This window comes from Phascolarctos cinereus, unplaced genomic scaffold (genome assembly GCF_003287225.1).
Source record: "Phascolarctos cinereus isolate Bilbo 61053 unplaced genomic scaffold, phaCin_HiC Scaffold_8;HRSCAF=390, whole genome shotgun sequence".
Taxonomy (NCBI): Eukaryota; Metazoa; Chordata; class Mammalia; order Diprotodontia; family Phascolarctidae; genus Phascolarctos; species Phascolarctos cinereus.
The window spans coordinates 77488035-77500608 of NW_027556291.1; the positions used below are offsets into that span (position 1 = coordinate 77488035).

Below are 12574 nucleotides of genomic sequence, written 5' to 3' on the forward strand. Positions count from 1 at the left end.
CTTGGAGGGCCCCTCTTCAAGTTTCTTATTCTCTTCTAGTCTCCTTGCATAATGTTCTGGTCATCTGTAAATAGAACGCTAGGGATAGAAGGCCCATGGAATCTGGAAGGGTCTTAGGTACATGGAATGTCAGTGCTAGAAGGGACCTTAGAACACAGAATACTAGTATTGGAAGAGAATTAATTCAGTTCAATTTCCAAAGACTCTGGGAAACCCTATCTATCAGGTTTATTCAGTTTGCTGTGCCTTTTGCATTGTTGATGGGTTAAGAAAAATTCAGATGATGATTTATTTGCCTGATATAGTTTTTACATGTTTAATCAGGTTGAGTAGTAAATCAAGTAGATGGTGTTAATCCTTGACTTCTTCATACACCCACTGTGGAGCACCAGGCTCTCTAGAAGAGCAGATTCCTCCCCTCTTTCAACAAAGCACTAGCATTTAAGTCTTATGTTCAACTAGGTCTAGTTACACCTGGTTACTTGTCTTTCCTTTTCAATTCCACAGTGAAGAGGTAGTGTTCTGGATCAAGAGCAAAGTCATCTGAAATCACCTCCCTTCCTGGACGAGTTCCAAAGCACAGACACAACTCAAAGTACCTAAGAGCACTGCAAAATCAGGCATGAATCCATCATGGACTCACAGGGAATTGATGACATGCCAAATTAAGGTTGGAGAGGAGAGCCTCGAGTATCTACTTTGTAAGGATTAGTACAGAGGGGAGGGAAAGATACCCCAAAAAAACAGGACTTAAAATGACTATCATTGGTTTGCATTTGACTTTAATTTTGCAATCCTGAGATAATCAATTTTACATCTGACAAATGAACAAAGACAAAAGCAACACTGAAAGTTTCATAAAAGCATGTTTCTTCAGTTTTGGCACAGCTATATAAGAAGAGTTCTTCTTGGGTGGGGGGGGAGTTACTACATTCTACAGGAGGGAAAAACAGAATTCGACAGGTTACATAACATTTGAAGGTCCAGGAGAATTCTTGGTTTGGATAGAAACGATTATCATTCTCCGCTGGTAAAGCTGTTCCAACAAGAGTCCTCTGCCACAAAACAGAAAGAGTGGGCAGTTCAACAAAGTGTCTTGTGAAATGGCTCCTCTCTGGCTTTTTGGCCTTGCTGTTCGATCATCGTTCCAGGAAACACCTTGGAATCCTCTGATGCCTCTGTTTGGTAAATAACTAGGGGTGCCAAGTGAGCTTTGAGATTACGCTTCATTTAAAACATTGATAACTAGTTTGAAAGCTTCATCTATTTATTGGGGAGACAACAAAATCGAGTTTAAAATAATGTTTTTACAGAATAAACCGAGAGGATGAGAACACAAGTTAACACTGGGGACGTTATTGCTTTAAGTTGCTGTTTATATTAAGTTTCCAAGCGGAACTGATTTTAGTTGAAGATATTTGGGAACTCCAAGTCCCATGCTGGAGCATAACAGTGCAACATTCTCAACATCTGCAATACTTTGTATACACACTAAATGAAGTCGTTTAAATATTTCTGTCTCAGGCAGAAGCAAATGCTAACCTGAAGCTACAACACATCCCCAGTGCAGCAAAAACAGACCAAGAGTTTGTCATCTCAGACAACACTTACAGCCTGCAGAAAGGGGTAGAGAATACTGTGCATTTGAAATCGAAGAGCGTTTCTGTCAGCAAACTAAGTCTAATAAGAAGGGAAAGGATAGTACGGACACACAAGAATATGTGAAGTATAGTCTGCAGGGGGAACTCCCAAACTACAAGTGTTTGTCTAACAGGTAGAAAGCCACAGACATAGAGAACCTCAGAGCTGCCCTAAGCCAAGCTGTGGCACTCATCTAGTGTGGTTCAACTAATAAACCAAAGATGGATCTAAAAGGATCACTTCTGAAACGTACACAACAGTGGCGCTCAGAACGTCTGTCAGTAGTCATCCAGAACACATTAATGTATGAAATGAGCTTCAATTCCCCTGTGAGGTAGGTCCAGATTTGTTATCCTACAAGGACGTGAGGTACAGAGGAATTAAGTCACTTGTCGAAGAGAACTCAGCAGAGCCCTGAATTCGGCCAGGAATGACTTGCATTTGGATTTCTAAACCATTTGACTTTCCATGTCTCTGTAGCATCCATCCTATTCCCACAGATCTGCAGGGAGTGGCTCTTTGAAAAAGTGAGCCAGATGCTAAGATGTGAAATTCCTACCCTATAAAATGTCAAAATGGGGCTTCCCTCCCACCCCCATCTGCCCCTGTCATCATAGTTGGGATTCTTGCCTGGATAGCAGTTGGCAACTGCGCATTCAGATTCCAAAGACTCAAGGAGCCAGCATCCCTCAGGGCCTTAGCCCCTCCCTGGTGATGAGGCCCCTCTAGAAGAGGCATTAGTGCTTACCACTAGGGAGGGGCTCAGGTTGAGGGGGAGGGAGGCAAGGGGATGGAGAGGAACTTCAGCTTCCTTGGGTCTTTGGGATCTAAATATGCAGCAGCCACTGTACACTTAGTTGATCACCAAATACCTATCTAGTCAATGGCTACTAAGTGTGAGGCACTGAGAATTTAAGCTATGTGTGGCAGAATTAGGGAGGACCCAGGTGGTGGTGGCTCTTAGGTGTTCTTCCTCTAAGGTAAGAATTCAGTATTAAGTGTTCCACTCCCGAATTTTCCACGATCTGGGAGACTGGAACCAACAAAATAGAAAACGTGTGCTCAGAGTCAGGAGAAACAAAACTGAAGAGGAAAACATAAAAACTCCCTTCCCTTTCATTTGCAAGAGTACAGATCCCAACCAGTCCCTCTCTCCCTTCTCTGTGGAGATGAAGCCTTCCACGCCATCTGAGCTGGGCATAGTCCTTGATAAAGGCCAAAAGGCACCTGCCTGCCAGGCCATCAGAGGCCTTCCCTCAGGCCTCACATCTCAAACTTAAATGGAATAGCCCCACAGGTCAAAGTGCTCCAATTAACCAGCTGGGAGTGAAGTTCTGCCTCCCTGACCTGGCCCAGGCAGGTTAATACAGTACAATCTCAAGACAAAACGCTTTTATGATTTTAAGCTCAAGTAGTGAGGGACTACTTTTTTTAAAGTGGCTTTTTTAAAAAAACTTGTAAACAAAATAAAAGTGTTAAGAATTGGGAAAAATAAAAACTATTTTCATAAACTTACAAATGTTACAGCCTTTTTCACTAGGGCAAAAAAATACCCCTCAGACCTTAAAAAAAAAAATTTCAAACATGGCTCAGTAGAAATGGAGAAGATTGCTGATCACCACTAACAGTGGGAGTTACTGCTTGAAGCCGGGCGATGTACCTACAAGTGACTTGTCAGGGGTCACTCATACATGGCTCAATGTCCCAGGGCTTCTCTTTCTTCCAAAAGGAAGTGAAATGCCACTTTCCCACGCTCAAGAATTAGCCTGAACACTGGTTTATGGGGCAACATGGAAATGAAACTTCCTCGAATGGAGGGCAAATAATTAGTGAACTGCCAATATTTTCTGACACTGACATTCACCACATGACTGAATTTTCCCCTCAAAAAAATCTCCCAAATAACAGACCTTAAACAAGAAAATAATCTAGTCAGATGGTTTATTGCTATTTGAGGAGGGTGATTTTTTTTTTAGCCTACTTATATATAGTCCTATGGACCAATTTGTTTTGCTCTTCCCCTGCCCCCAACTTCAGCCTAACATCTTTACTCAAGACAGACAAGGCACTTTTTCAACAACACCTTTATACAACAGAGGTCCAACAACCTCTGCTAGCAGACTCTTATGGTTGCAATCCTAATCTAGCACAGGGAAGGGAGGATGGGAGCACCCCTGACCAGGAGAACTATAACCGAGGAATGAATGAACACTTGCCTGTACTGGTTAGCAAAACCATATAAATGGTTTCCCTTCTACCAAAACTGAAACATAAACCAGTTGTACCAAACTGTCCACCCAGGGCTGGGGGAGGAAGGGGTGGGCAAGGACATCCATCCATCCTACCCTCTCTGTTCTTGAAGACATAAGTCTCATTGAGTAGAGAAGCACACACAGTGTGTAGCCTCAACTACTGTTTCAAAGTGGGGAAGGGGGTGTCCAAGGGAGAAAGGAGAGAGAGAGTTGGGGGGAAAAAAAAGAAATGTGATAGGAAGGCAAGAACAGAAGGTAAGAAAAAAAAGGTAGGAAAGATGAGCTTGGGGAAAAACAAATATCACACAACCCCATGGGCAAAAAGACCTCCAGGCTGTGGGTAACAGAACATTACTTTGAACTTTTTCCCCACACTATTTTGTGAAAAGAGCAGCTAGCTGCGTGAGCAGGCAATTCCTTTGGGATTCCCTCAATCTGGCCCTGCCTTTCACCAAATGTGACAAACCCAAAGGATAGATCCTGGTGGAATCAATGAGAACTGCGTTCTAACTCACTCTGGGGGAGCAATGAGCAACCACAGCACTCCAGTGTCATCATCCATCCATAAGCCATTGTGACAATGTCATTGAAAAGAAAACAAAATCCCCCAAATGCTCAACTACATCTAACTTTTTGTCTGACTCCTCAAAAGAAAAACCATTTGGAAACACAAGCAAACCCAAAAAATGAGAAAGAGAAAGAAAGAAAACTGGGTAGATAGTGTCTGGATAACTTAAGAAAATGAGATGAGCCCATGAGTCAATTCTAATGTAATGAACAGCAGCATTAGAAATACTTTTATAAAGCTATCAAAGTCCTTTCTCACAATTAACTATCTGTACTAGTACAAGACTCTGCACCCCACACTCACTCCTCCCTTGCCACAGGCTTCCCTCCCCCTGAATAATTCCTGCTCCTGGTTATCTACACTTATGTGTTTCGTGTTTCATGGAAACAATTCCAAACTTGGTGTCATTCTTCAGACAAAACCAAGGGTCGGTGGTGGTGCGGATTGTAAAAATGACAGCCAAAGGAACTGACCAAATTTCAATTCCTCAAAGAAAATGAGACTTGTGAGGTTAACACTCAACAGCTATTATTCTATTAATGAGAACCAGACATCTCACAATAGGCTGGAAACCAATTTCTGGTATTCAAATGTCATAGTCTAAAAAAGTGTCATTTGGATGATGCTGGTTGGAAATGAAACCACAGATATAATTTTCCCTAACCTCCACAGGAAAACAAAAGGTGTTAGGTGAATTTTCAGAGGTGTCCACTTTACTACCTTGGCAAATGAACCTCTGATTTTGCCGTAGGCAAACACGTAATTATTAGCAGGCACACATTAAGTATATTTTTATTTTGCTTTTTTGAGGGGGAAAGGAAAGAGAATAGAACTGAAAGTAAAGGCAGGAGGGTATCTGAACAAAATATCTGTAACATAACAGTTGGGTGAAAAAATCTTGGCCTTTATAGTCTCTAATAGGAAGTGCACCTAAAGGGCTCCTAATGGCCACTATTATGAACACCATGGACCAAATAATGCTGCTCAATTCTAAATGCTCAATCCGTATCACTGTGTATCTCCCTATGCAACCTTATTAACTTGATCTGGGCCTCCCAATATTTCATTTTTAAACTTCAGAAGAGTTCCTTCCTCTCACACTTAACTAAGACCCATGTACAACCCAACCAGGTAGCCTGACATGGAGAATTCAGAAGCTACAAAGAATTCCAGCTAAATACATGCCTTGAATTACTGCTATTATCCAAATGTTTAAAACAATTTTCTAATTTCTTGTTTCGGGCAGTTTGAAAAAAATGCCCTCAAACAAGGATTTGGGACCTTCAATCAGTTCTGAATCAGCTACTGTCTAATCTTAAACTGTAGCTTCTCCATTTCAGGCTAAGCAGAGCACCCAGAGGTGGTCAGTGGCTCATGATGGTGCCTTCCCAACTCCCCCAGACACTGTTATGAGGCGCCACATGTATAGGGGAGGACCTAGGATTTTGTCTTCTTTTTTCCTGACAGGGGAAAGGTAGAGAGAGAGGCAGGGACATGGCTGATGTCATTAGGGGCAGGGAAATTTGTGTGGGAAAAAAAAGCAAGGTAGAAGGGGGCTGCAAAAATGTCCTGGATGGCACAGGGACGTGTGTATTCTCCGTGCGTGTGTGTGTGTGTGTGTGTGTGTGTGTGTGTGTGTGTGTGTGTGTGTGTAAACATGTAGTCCAACCTTTCCCAACTAAGGTTTTTGTTTCAGAAACAGTGCAGAACATCAGTACAGTTATGCATTTTAAGTCTACTTGTTACAACAGACAACTTAGACTAACACCTGAACAACGCCAAGACAATTTGTTATGGCTTGGCCATAAGCTGGCATATACAGGTCTATACAATCAAGAGGATGCTTCCAAACGTCATTCGTAGTTTCCAAATCTACGCAGACTCATTGGCAATGCAGTAAAAGCAGTTTTACATTCTGGAAACCATGGCATATCACAGTTTAGATTAAGCAAGGAGGCAATATATACAAGGCCTAAGTTAGGGCTTAAGGAGCCGACTCAGTAACATAGGTGATGATTTTGCAAAGTGCAGGACCAAACCAGTGCTATCAATTGCATGCCCTTTGCAAGCAGGGTAGAGTAAAATGAGCTCTAGTTTCCAAAAGCTTATCTGTAAGGGTTTATAGGAACAGGGTGCTTTGAAAGAATGTCCTAGTCAAATGAAACATATTGAGAAAGAGACAAGGGCTATACAAATGAAAAGACAGCATGCTCAGAACAAGCTCTGTTTGTTTGAAATCAGCACTGATGTTAGATCCTTAGTGGAAACTATTGTTTATGTTAAAAACTCTGAGTGCAAAACACAAACCTCATTTAACAGGGGAAAAAATGTGCAAATTGCTTTCTTCTTAAACCAACAAAAATAACTGAGTAAGGAGACTATTCTAGCTAGCATTATAACATTCTGAACACAACAAAATAGACCATCTCCTTTCCAAAATCATCTAACAAGGCACTAAGGGTAGAGAACGACAGGTAATGTGAAAGTGATTGGATTGTGATGCTTTAGTCGGGTCGGAATATGGGATACTTTGGTAGGAATTCTATTAGGATTACCTGCAAAACAACCAAAAAAGAACATAGTGAGAAAATGATTTCCATTTAAACACTGACATCTATCTTCATTTGCTGTGGGAGCATACTTTGGACTCAGTAATAAATACAATGCAAGTCCAAGTCTATTCAAAACAGTCTCTCACAAATAAGTTTGTCTCTAAAGAGTAAAATGATCGTCCCTTTAGGTTACATATGATACAATGGCAAGGCACATAGTCAAATCGTTCCCCCCACCTCTCCAGACCAGTTTCTCACCTGCAAAATGAGGGGGCTGGCTGAACTAGTCAGTTTCTCAGGCCTCTCACAAATCAAACCCTCTGTAATACTGTCAATACTAAAAGTCTTAATTGTCTAACTAGATGTTTGTTTATACTCATCAAAACAACATCTTTAACATTATTACTGCTCTTCTGTCGGGGGGGGCAGGTACTACAGAGGGGCTCAATATCGACAAGGAGAAAAACATGCTTTTTACACGGAAGACTGGTTTGGTGAATGAGTCTTTCCTTAAATGAAGATTCAAATGGACCGATCCCAAATCTGAACAGGAGGTATGATACTCAACAAGGCAACATATCCAACTAGGGAGCTGTTTATACCACAGCTATGATCCTAGGTAAAGTCTCATCCTACACTGAATTTTGAATTTGTGATCATGGGTGTTTTTTTGGTTCAAAAGGGCTTGAAAGAGAGAAGGAGAGATTACAGAATTTCTTAAGAGCTGAAAGGAACTTCAGAGACCATTTAGCACAGGGATTTTTAACCTGAGGTGAGTAAACTTTTCTTTTTAATATTCCAAAAACTGCATTCCAATAGAATTGGTTTGTTTTGTGATCCCATGTATTTTATTTTATGCATATAAAACCTGGATTCTGAGAAGGGGTCCACAGGCTTCCCAAGGAGACCATAACAGAAAAAAGGTGCAGAATCCCTTCTAGTCCAACATCCAAATTCTACAGCAGAAGGAACTGGTGGGGCCCAAAGAAGTAAAATGTCCAAGGTGACAATAGCTAGTAATTACAGAAAGGGCACCCAAACCCAGGGACTTCAGACTTCGTGGCTTTTTTCTCCACCACACCTTTTCATAATTCAACTTTAAAGTCCTCATGAAAATAGATTTTTATTAAAACATCCACTGAAGAAAAGCAATTTGCTCTTCTGGACATAGGAAACATAATACTCCAAATGTAGTTAAAGGGCTCTTCCGTCTCTATGTAACTGACACTAAGGTTTCTCAGGTTGACCATATGTGGGGATCAGTGGTTTATGAATTAAGAACACTTAAGCCCATCTTCAAGTCAAAAACACAATTCACAATCTGTTTTCCTCTGCTTTCATCAAAGCTAGGTAGCCAGAAGAAGATAGGGCCCCCTCCACAAAGACTCCCAAGTCCGACTGGTATTTTTGATGCATGTTTTCACAAGATGCCATTCCCAAATTCTGCGTCATGCAGCAGCAGCTGTTGCCACCACAGCGACTTTGTCGCTATGGCTTGTGAATGTTTCACGAGTGGATTATTAAACTGGTACAATATTGTTTGTACCGGCAGAGACTTTTCTAAGGCATAACAATTGGTTGTAGCTTTCAGGATAATTATGTTACTACCCATAACTCTAAAAAAAAGACTGATGTTTACAGTAAGCAGACCAAAGTTAAAAAAATGGGGTAGTCAACAATAATATCCACTGAATTATACATTTTAAAATGGATACCCTCAAAGTAATGCGAAAAAAGCCTATTTTTATACATACTTACATATTCCACCATGTTACTACTTTCACATTTCCTTTTACTCAACTTCCAGTGCAGACCAAGCTAGGAAAATAAAATTGGTTAAAGGTGATGTCAGTTTCCTTCTGCAGAGATTTGGTCAGGCCACTTCTCTGTTCAAAGCTCCTCAGGGGCTCCCTAGTCCTTCCTAAGGAAAGAGAAAACTCCTCTACCCAGCTCACAGGGTCCTCCATAATCTGGCATTCTACCTTGCCATCCTTAACTCATCCTACTCCCCTCCTCACGCTCTCCATCCCTACTACAGTGAGTTCCTGGCCCCACACTCTCCTGACTCTGCAGTTGTACTCTTGTCCCCAGCGGCCCCACCACCCACATAAACCACTGGCTTCCTCCCCATCCATTCCAACACCTCTCGAATGTCCTCCCTTCTAGTCAATCGAGAAATGTTTGTTAAGCACTCACTATGTTCCAGGCACTGAGGTTAAGAAAGGCAAAAGGCCACAGGCCCTGACATCAAAGAGCTCAGAGTCCAGTGGGGGGAGGCCGTACACAAACAGCCACATACATACAAGATAAATACAGTGTGCTTAGAGGGAAGGCACTAGTAGTGGGGGAGAGTGGGAAAGGCCGACTGTAACGGCGGGATTGGAAAGGCAGAAGTGAAGAGTAGACCATTCCTGTGTGGGGGGCAGCCAGAACAAATATACGCAAAGGGAAGACAGAACGTCGTGTTTGAGGAATGGCAAGAAGGCCGGGGTAGCTGGACTGTACAGTGCATAGAGGAGAGGAAAGGATAAGAAAACTGGAAAGGTAGCAAGGGGCCAGGTTGTGAAGCGCCTTGAGTATCAAATGGAGGTAAGAGGAAGCCATTGGGATGTGGGGAGGGGGGCGAGGGAGAAGGGTTCACATGATCAAACCTACACTTTAGGAAGATCACTCTGGCAGCTGAGTGGACTAGAATGGAGAGAAACCTGAGGCAGGGAACCCAATTATGGGTTTACTGAAACAGTCCAGGTGAGGTTGATGACATTCTAATGGGGGAAACAACAGGAATAGAGAGCTTACAAGGTGAAACCTATATTTTAGGAAAGCTAAGGGAAAGATGGAATGGAATGGGAAGAAATCTGAGGCTACTGCAATTGTCTAGAGCATGCACCAATGTGATAGCTGTGTGAGTGGAAGAATGGGACATATAGAAGAAAAACTGTGACTGTAGAAACAAGATTGAAAACAGACTGGCTATGTGGGGCGGCACTTGAGAGACTGAGGACCAGAGCTCATGAAAGAGAACAGGGCTAGACAGAAATGTGGACAGAGAGCTGGGCCTGGAGTCAGGAAGACCTGAGTTCAAATCCAGCCTTAGACACTTACTAGCTCTGTGTCTCCTTTTTTTGTGGCATGGATCTTGTCTGGAAAAATCTATGGACTTCTTTTTAGAATAATGTATTAGAATAATGCATAAAGTAAAATATATAGGATTTTACAAAGGAAACCAATTATAATGAAATACCGTTATCACAATATTAAAAAAAATATATATGTAGTAGACACAGTCAACATAGATTTGGGATTTTCTTCAGCTCTATTAGCAGCATGTAGGTAGAAATGAAGGAGGCAGATGGTGAGAGTAATCCAGTATTGGGGTTTGGGAAAGTGTGATCAGCAACAAGACAAGGAAGAAAGAGATTCAAGTGCAGAGGATATTGTAAAGTGGAACTGAATTTACCAAGAGGTCAAGATAGGAAAGAGAGAAGAGTGTAGCCAGTGCAGGCTGAGGGAAGGAGTGACAGGAGGTCATGGTGAGGCTGAAGAACAGAGTTAGAGGTTAAAAGGCTGAAAGAAAGGTGGAATGACAAGAGATTATAATCAAAGAAGGGACTTTCAGAGTTTATGAACATGGAAGAGGAATATTTGAGGGTGATGGCAACACCATCCCTGAGTATAGCTGAGGTGGCTGGGATTTTGCAAAATACAGGGCAAAGCCAGTGCAGTTAAATTGCGAGTCCAACACCATCCCTGAGTATAGCTGAGGTGGCTGGGATTTTGCAAAATACAGGGCAAAGCCAGTGCAGTTAAATTGCGAGTCCTATACAAACAGGTTTGAGTAAAAATATATCTAATTACCAAAAGCTTATTTGAATGGAACCAGTAAGGGTTTACAGGAAAATTATGCTTTGGCTAAAAATCCCATTCAACATTTCTTACCTTGTGGTATAATCTGTTATTTTCCCATTCCAACAACTTCTGAATTGATCTTCTTGTCTACAGGAGGAGGGAGAGGAAAAAAGAGCCAATAGCTTTTTAGAATATAGTTTACATACATTTTAATCCACCTAGGAAACCGTATTATTTAATGTTTTCTATCTATAAGAACCCATTACCTCCTTCATCCCATCACCCCTTCCCCCTCTCATAACTTCTAGTTCAGAAAAATGATAACTCAGGCTAAAATAGTTGGTGCTGTTGGAAATATCAGATTTCCACAAAAGAGCTCTGTGCTACCTTCTCAAAAAGAAATGCATCCAAATGAGTCAATTATGAACTCAAATGCACTCACTTAGTTCTTGAGACCATCATAAAAACTTAACCAAGTGTTTCAAGATTGACAAACAAATCTTTAAAAAAGAACCAATCCAAGATGATTATCTATGCATCTTTGAACATGGCTATATCTCTAATGGGCACATAACATGCCAAGCTAACCAGTTTTCCTCTAAAAGGGCTTCCTACCTGAGAAGGAGCATGATGCCATGGCTATGATGCCAAAGGATATCTGTGGAAAGGAGTGGGCAAAATATAGCCACTGGGAAACTAACAGTGAGAGGGAAAGACATGAACGATGGAAGGAATGGTCTGTGGGGGATGAGGGAATTCACTGAATTTCCATTTAGGAAAATGGAGAGATTTGGCAAGAGCGCTAGAATGAAAAAGAAAGGATCACAGAAGCTCCTAGTTGGAAGGGCCCTCAGGGGCCATCGAGTCCAACCTGGACTTGATAAAGAATCCCCTCTGCACTAAATACACCTTACACCTACAAAGCCCCTGACATCATTCCCTCCTCTCTCCTTCTTTAGCTCAGCATGGCAAAGAGGAGCAACTTGCCTGTTCAATCATTCTCTCACATTCTCTCATTCACTCACTTTTTCTCTCTCTCTCTCTCTCTCTCTCTCTCTCTCTCTCTCTCCCTAATGCCTCCCTTGCCACTGCCTACAGACATGCTCAGGTCCCCCCAACCTGAAAAAGCCTTCACTTGACCCTGTCATCCCCTCAAGTTGGCCTCTCCTCCAGAGCAAACTCCATACTTCCTCTTCTTCTACTCACTTCTAAACCCTCAACAGTCTGACTTCTGGCTTCAGCATCCAAGATTACCAAGGACATCTTCACTGCTAAACCTGATAGTCTTGTCTCAGTCTTCTGCCTTCATGACTTTTCTGCAGCATTTAACATTAGAGGTAACTCCTTCCACCAGGCCACTCCCTTTGCTCATGAAGGTTTTCAACAGTGCTCTCCCTCTTCAGTCTCCTCCTTTCTGGTCATCCCTTCTTGTTCCAGCAAAGGAACCATCCTCCTCCCGCCCACTGTAGACATCCCCCAAGGCTCTCCTCTGAGGCCTCTTCTTCTACACACTTTCTCTTGGTGATTTCCTAGGGTCCCTGTGGGCTCAATAATTATGCCTATGGTGGATGATTCCCAGATCTATATATTTAGTCCTAGTCTCTGTCCTGAACTCCAGACTCCTATTACCAACTATCAGACAGCTACAAGTAGCTGTCCCATAGACATCCCAAACTTGACACATGTACAGACTTCCCTACTTCTGTCTAGGG

At 42.1% G+C, this 12574-nt stretch overlaps 1 protein-coding gene and 1 long non-coding RNA gene across 3 annotated transcripts in view; one reads left to right on the plus strand and one right to left on the minus strand.

The window, feature by feature from the left end:
- LOC110203612 (uncharacterized) overlaps nucleotides 1-1344 on the plus strand; it is a 62545-nt gene extending 61201 nt beyond the window's left edge. For both annotated transcript variants that reach the window (XR_013483623.1, XR_002323014.2), the window contains one exon: nucleotides 508-1344. This is a non-coding gene — a long non-coding RNA (uncharacterized LOC110203612). The remainder of the gene's footprint in view (nucleotides 1-507) is intronic.
- Nucleotides 766-12574, minus strand: part of CHIC1 (cysteine rich hydrophobic domain 1) — a 46589-nt gene continuing 34780 nt past the window's right edge. The window contains exons 4-6 of the mRNA XM_020980105.2: nucleotides 10953-11009; nucleotides 8772-8831; nucleotides 766-7016 (exon numbers count right to left, since the gene is read on the minus strand). Coding sequence (XP_020835764.1) covers nucleotides 6966-7016; nucleotides 8772-8831; nucleotides 10953-11009 — 168 coding nt within the window. The 3' untranslated portion in view covers nucleotides 766-6965. The remainder of the gene's footprint in view (nucleotides 7017-8771; nucleotides 8832-10952; nucleotides 11010-12574) is intronic.